Source organism: Marmota flaviventris, chromosome 12 (genome assembly GCF_047511675.1).
Source record: "Marmota flaviventris isolate mMarFla1 chromosome 12, mMarFla1.hap1, whole genome shotgun sequence".
In the NCBI taxonomy this organism is placed as follows: domain Eukaryota; kingdom Metazoa; phylum Chordata; class Mammalia; order Rodentia; family Sciuridae; genus Marmota; species Marmota flaviventris.
In genome coordinates this window covers 18,012,957-18,019,051 of record NC_092509.1, presented here as the reverse complement: position 1 = coordinate 18,019,051, position 6,095 = coordinate 18,012,957, and the positions used below count along the sequence as shown (strand labels likewise).

Below are 6,095 nucleotides of genomic sequence, written 5' to 3'. Positions count from 1 at the left end.
TTACTTTACACAGGATCTCCTTTTTCTTGTTGTTGTGTGGCCTTGATCAGCATCTGTAGAACTCTGAAAAATACATTTTGCAAATCTCATCCACACTGTGCTCACTCTGGAAATTGCTAAGTATACATTTGGTGTTCTCCAACCATAGGCGTGCCCCAGAAAAAATAATAGGAGAACAAAGGGAAAAATAATTTTAGTGAGAGCATTGCAAAGAGTATTTTCACATTTGAGAGTCTTCTCTGCTCCCCAGGACCTCTCCATTGTCCCACCCTGCTCACCAGCCTTCTTCCATACCCTTCCATGAGAATGTGAATGAGAATGCATTTGATATTGTAGATATTATCTCAAGATACCATTTTGCAATACTTCAGGTCTCATATCCAAGTTCTTTGATGTGAGTTATTTAAATTTAAAAACAATGGCTGAAGATGAAAGAGTAAAAAAGCTCTCTTATACTATTCCTTTATTTGTAAAAAGTAATAACTTAATGTCATATGCGATGATACAGTGAATCAGCAAACATGAATATCTTCAGGGACACTTTTGCTGTGCTATTTCCCATCTAGTAAAGTGATTTGATGGGTGCAGGAAATATTAACCAAAATTCTGATTCTAAATAAATGATGTTTATGTCAGTCAGTGTTATTGTTTGCTTTCAGGAATCAAAAAGAAACCAAGTTAGCCATACATGTAAACTGGCCTTTTTGAAATGCAGATTTTATAATGAATTAAGTACTGAAGTCATTGTGAGTTATATGAGCCACTAGGACTCTACAGAATAAGTACATAGTTTTGGACAAATCAAGGAGTCCAAATGAAAGCCCTCTAGAAAAGGAATACAATTGGAATTAGGGTTAAAATGTTCATTCAGTCTAGGTGGATATGCCCCTTGGTGTGTGGACCTCAGGTCTCTCTTTTGCAGAAATAAAAGTTCAGGTGACTCTATGGAGTTTATAGAATTTCTTGTAAGTATTCTTTTTGGACTACATTGGAGCCTTCTACTCAAGTATGGTTCTGCCACCATCTTTCAATGCACCATGAGTTTAGAATTAAGCACTCAGAGCTTGGGTGACCTCAGCAGGAAAACAATGGTTAGGGGGGCCATGTTGTAAACACATCTTGAGAAAAGAAAGATAACTCTGTGTGCTTAAGCATTAGAATACAGGTAAGGGACATAGCTATTGTTGCATTCAGTTATGGTGGAAGTCAAAGCCATGTGAATGAATATATATATATATATATATATATATATATATATATATATATATATATATAAAATTTCTATATTTTATATAATTTTTAATATATACACATATATAAACTTACTGAAGCACTGGGTCACCATTCAAACTATTTTCCTCTATCTTGTGAAGGCTTGTAGAAACTCATATAATTAGCTAATTTCAGGCTCTAGAATAAAAATCTGTGGAGCACAGTGATATGCCTCCCATGCTGTAAAGTCAGAATGGCCTGAGTGTGAATCCTGACTCATCATAGTCCATGTGACTTTTAGGAAGTTACTTAAGTTCTCTGAGCCTCAGTCTTCTCATCTCCAAAATCAGTATCATTTCAGTTCTGCTCTCATAGAGGTTTTGTGGAAATTAAATGAGAATCACTGTCATACTTGAACTTTGTGATGTACTTGGAGCAGAACAGGCACTGGGGTAAATATTATGAGGTACCCTGGAAAGCACTCATGCCCCAGGCTCAGCGTCTGTGCAGTGGTGAGGGGCATAAAAAACCTGGTCTGGGCTGGTGTGGGATAGAGATTACAGAAACAAGCAAAAGCATCATAGAAAGTTGCTGGACTATTCCAAGGCTGATAAGAACAATGGTGGATATCATGGTGTGCTCCCAACCAGGGAGACCCAACCTGGCTTTGTTGTAAACACTCCTTCCTTGGCACAAATGTGTCACTTGGGTATGATGACAAACTGCAGAGACAGCACTGTCCCTCCAGCCCAGCTGAAGGCTAGTTTCTATCCCTCATCCAGGTTTCCAGCTGCTGGGTTCACACTGGGCTGCAGTTGGCTTTTTGGACAGCCCAGTGGCTCCTTGGAGCCTCACTGCTAGTTCTTTGTTCTGTGGGAAGAACAGGGCCTGAGCTCAAACTAGTCTAGGACACATCAGCGACATCTCCTGATGGGCAACGGGGTGATATTGGCTTCTGATCCTAATGCCTCGTCCAACTGCTGTTCATCATTTCAGGCTGCCAAGCTGTGCCGAAGTGGTCTAGGGAACATACAAAAAAGCAAAAAGGCTCATCAGAAGCATGGCAGATGATCAACATTGCTCATTCTAAGCCCTGTCTGCAACACCAAAACGAAACCTATTAGGAACCATGGTTGAGTATAAAAATGTGTCATTGTGAACCACGTCTTTAAAAGCCTCTGCTCCTGGGGTGAGAGATGCACATTTTTGTCACCTTACCCTCACCCTTGTATCATCTCAAGCAATTGCATTATCACAAACATAATAAATAAAATGAAGAAAAAAAAAACACATATCTCTGTTAAAATAAAACTTGCATAAATTATATGTAAATTAACAAATTTACAAACTTCAAGAAAAGTGAAGATTTGCCAAGACTTTGACCGTAACTAACTTTTAAATCAGGATCTAAACTAAGCATCAAAATACAGGTTTCAGTTTTATTCCCCTTCCCACCAAAATCAGAAGGAAAATATAACTTAACCATTCTGTTTTCTGCCTACCCTCTCTACTGTCTTAATAAAACAAAGGTCAATATGTACTCATGTCAGAGGCAGCATCTTTGCTTTGGGTGATGATGGGGACATGAGAGGGCCATTAATAATTCCAATCTTGCGGTATTGTCTGAAACATCTTCCTTTGGTGACTCAACACCGTGGTGGGTTTTAAGCAGACACTTAAGTAGGGCAGCCCTGGATTAGTGCAGGCATACCTTACAGAGCTCAGAAGTTTCCAGGGCAGAGTTCCACAGCTGCATTTCTGGGTATATTTAAGCATTATATTCTTCATAGTGTAAGTTAAGTAGGCAAGCCATATACTTTTTCAACATTCACTAGAAATTACCAGCAGTACTAAGTTGTATTGCGGTGGGATGGAAGAGTTGAATGCAGTGCAAAAGAGGGTATTGGTTTGATTGAAGTCATTGGCCTACAATGAGCTAGACATCAGAACCTTCTAAAAGAAAAACATACAAACCCTACCTCTCTAAAGCCTACCTGTAAGATTCTTTCAAAATCACTTGCTAAATCAACTTCTAAAAAATTATGAAGTGATTAACACATACCAGTTACTGTTTCTACCAATTCAAAAGTATGAATGAACCTATGAAGTTGGTGCTGCTTTAAATCTCATTCTACAGATGAGGAGCCCAAGGAATAGTTTAAATAACTTGCCCAAAATCATAGCAGTAGAGTCAGTATTTAAAAATCTATCTCTGTGTGTGTGTGTGTATGTGTGTGTGTGTGTCTCTCTCTCTCTTTCTCTCTCACTTTCCCTCTCTCTCTCTCTCTCTCTCTCTCTCTCTCTCTCTCTCTCCTCTCTCCTCTCTTTAGTGAAAACTGAGCTATGATCTGTCAGCTCACCATATAAGGAAAATTACATGGAAAGGTTTAGGCCTATAAAGACTGTACAAAGCAGTATGCATAGAAATATTTGTGTGCCATTCATATCAACATGATAATGCAAGCTAATGAATTTTGGAGTGCATGGTTTTCAAACTATCATTATTGCAACTAATAGTTCATGTGATTTAAATATGATGCAATGATGATTGCTGGATTATATTCCTTCTTATATTTTATGTTAGAGATTTATGGTTCCCTGGGTATAGTCTTGAAATCTAGGATATCCCTGAAAAAAATAAATAAATTGTATAAAACTATTTCAATTTGCAATCCACCTCCTCGTAAATGCTACTTTCTTTCATCCAAATGTCACATTTGGCAATAAAACTCTATCCGATGAGAGCCCTGTCTGCTTTTCATGTCATTGTTTCCTAAATAAAGCAACACATGAAATCAATCGCTCTCTGTAAAATTCAGACTCAGATCTTAACACCTCTGTCTTTACACAGTATTTTTCTTTTGCAAAGGGAACAGCCCTGGGGTATGAAGGGGGGTGGGAGGAGGGGACAATAAACAAACCAAACTAGCAAACATAGAAACGCAGTCTCTGAGAAATAAATATCCCTAAAGAGGTTGTCTCCCAGGGAATTGCAAATCTCAATCCCTTTCAGAGGAAGTGAGGTCTCCGTATTTCTGAGAGTTATTTCCCCCTCGACACAACAAGCATTATAATGAATTAACTAGTTAGAAACTGTTAGGTCAGAGAAACGTCTCTACCTCTTTCTGAGCACAGGGAGCCTTCCAAGTGACTGCAGTAAGAAGCCTGGTCATCCCAGGATAGGGTCCCTCCTGTAAACCGCCCCTTAGGCTTCTCCCAGATAAACCAGCCCTGTGTTGTGGGTCCCTCTGAGCAGCCTCTTTCCTTCTACCAGGTCCTGGGCAGCTCCATCCGTCCAAATGGGAGCTGAGTTTGCAAGCTGCCAGGGGCGGAGGGGCTGGTGCTGCTGATGTCAGAGCGAGGAGACAGTTGTGATTGGATCTAATTAGACTTTGCAGCAGCAAATAGACAAGCTCCCTGCGTGATTGGCTTCAAAGTGGCTGGTGCCAAACAACTAGCAGAGGTGCAAAAGTAGCAGCCCTGCGTTGGGAGCCCAGATGAAGAGGCAGCCCGAGGAGAGCTCCGGGGCGCTCAGGACCTGCGGGCGCACCTTTCCCAGCGCTTCCTGCCCAAGGAGAGGTTCCTCGCTCCGACTCCCATCGGAAGCTCTCACCCAGCTGGAACCAAGTGACAGAGAACAAGTAGCGAGAGCGCTCAGTTCTGGGTCCTAAAAAGTGAGCCTGCTGCTCCGATTTGCAGAGGCAGAAGCGCCTCGGCGGCGACAGCCAGAAAGAGAAAGGTGAAATTGCTTAAGGAGGAGCTCCTCTCCCGTTCTCCCGACTGGGTCTCAGCCATGGCATCCGTCCTGGGGAGCGGCAGAGGGTCTGGAGGGCTAAGTAATCAACTCAAATGCAAGTCCAAGCGGCGGCGGCGGAGGAGGTCCAAGAGGAAAGGTAAGGAGGCTCGCTCTGCGCTCGCCGCAACTCTCCCGGCTCCCTTCGTCCTTCCCGCTATCTCTGGGGTTTGTCTATTTTGAGCAGCTTCACTTTAGGATGCTGGTGGGATGCCAGCGCATATCAGGGCGCAGGGAGTTCAGATCCCTTTGTAAATGACTGGGGGCTTCTTCAAGCTCAGAGGGGACAGGGAGCCAGCAGCCGCTCAGCCAAAGATTTTTGACAAGAGGGCTGTGGTCCAGAGGCAACCATCCTTGGACAGGAGGATGTTCCCCTCTTCTAGGTACCACTATGCCCTCTCCGTACCCGAGGCTGGCACCGCTTTAGACCCTCTTGGAGGCCACATTATCAAACGGTGCCAAAGGAAACACTCACTTAAGCCAACATACATAAAACCGAGGGAATGAACCTTCTCGCCAGCTCTTCCCATCCAAATTGTCTCAGAGAAAGGAATGGGCAGCCCCTGACGATCGCCTCCCCCAAATTGGCCAGCTAGTTTCTACTTAGTGTGGTGTCCCGTCATCTTGTAAACACTGGGATGTACAAAAAGCACAGGGCTCTCCTTCTTGGAGAAATATGCGGAAATTAAAACATGCAAAGAAATAAGCATTAGATCTTGTTAGCAGCAGAAACAGCCTGCAAGCACCAGAAAAAGAAAAAAAAAAAAAAAAAATAGAAAAGGCAACTGGGTGACAGGTTGCTGCTGACAATCTGTCGTGCTGTGCCTTGTTACTGATATTCTTGGAGATCGGCTGTACTGAAGTTAGTCAGTGTCATCAGAAACCGAGGGCTTTCATGCAAAGGCTAATTTTGTATAAAATTAGCGATTGCTCCAATATTAGAGGCAATGTCCTAAAATGCCATCTTAGACTGAGTCCATTCCACAGAAGGATTCAAAGAGCATTCTAATGTTGCCCCTTGTTTCTCAGGAAGGAACTTGTATTATTGTTAGTTTCTTATTATGAGTTTGCAATTGTAGGAGAAAGTTCA

At 42.3% G+C, this 6,095-nt stretch overlaps 1 protein-coding gene across 4 annotated transcripts in view; it reads left to right on the top strand.

The window, feature by feature from the left end:
- Positions 1–4,662: 4,662 nt before the first annotated feature.
- Adarb2 (adenosine deaminase RNA specific B2 (inactive)) overlaps positions 4,663–6,095 on the top strand; it is a 476,030-nt gene continuing 474,597 nt past the window's right edge. For all 4 annotated transcript variants that reach the window (XM_071619876.1, XM_071619878.1, XM_027948041.2 and 1 more), the window contains exon 1: positions 4,663–5,105. In XM_071619876.1, the coding sequence (XP_071475977.1) occupies positions 5,006–5,105 (100 nt within the window). In that variant the 5' untranslated portion in view covers positions 4,663–5,005. The remainder of the gene's footprint in view (positions 5,106–6,095) is intronic.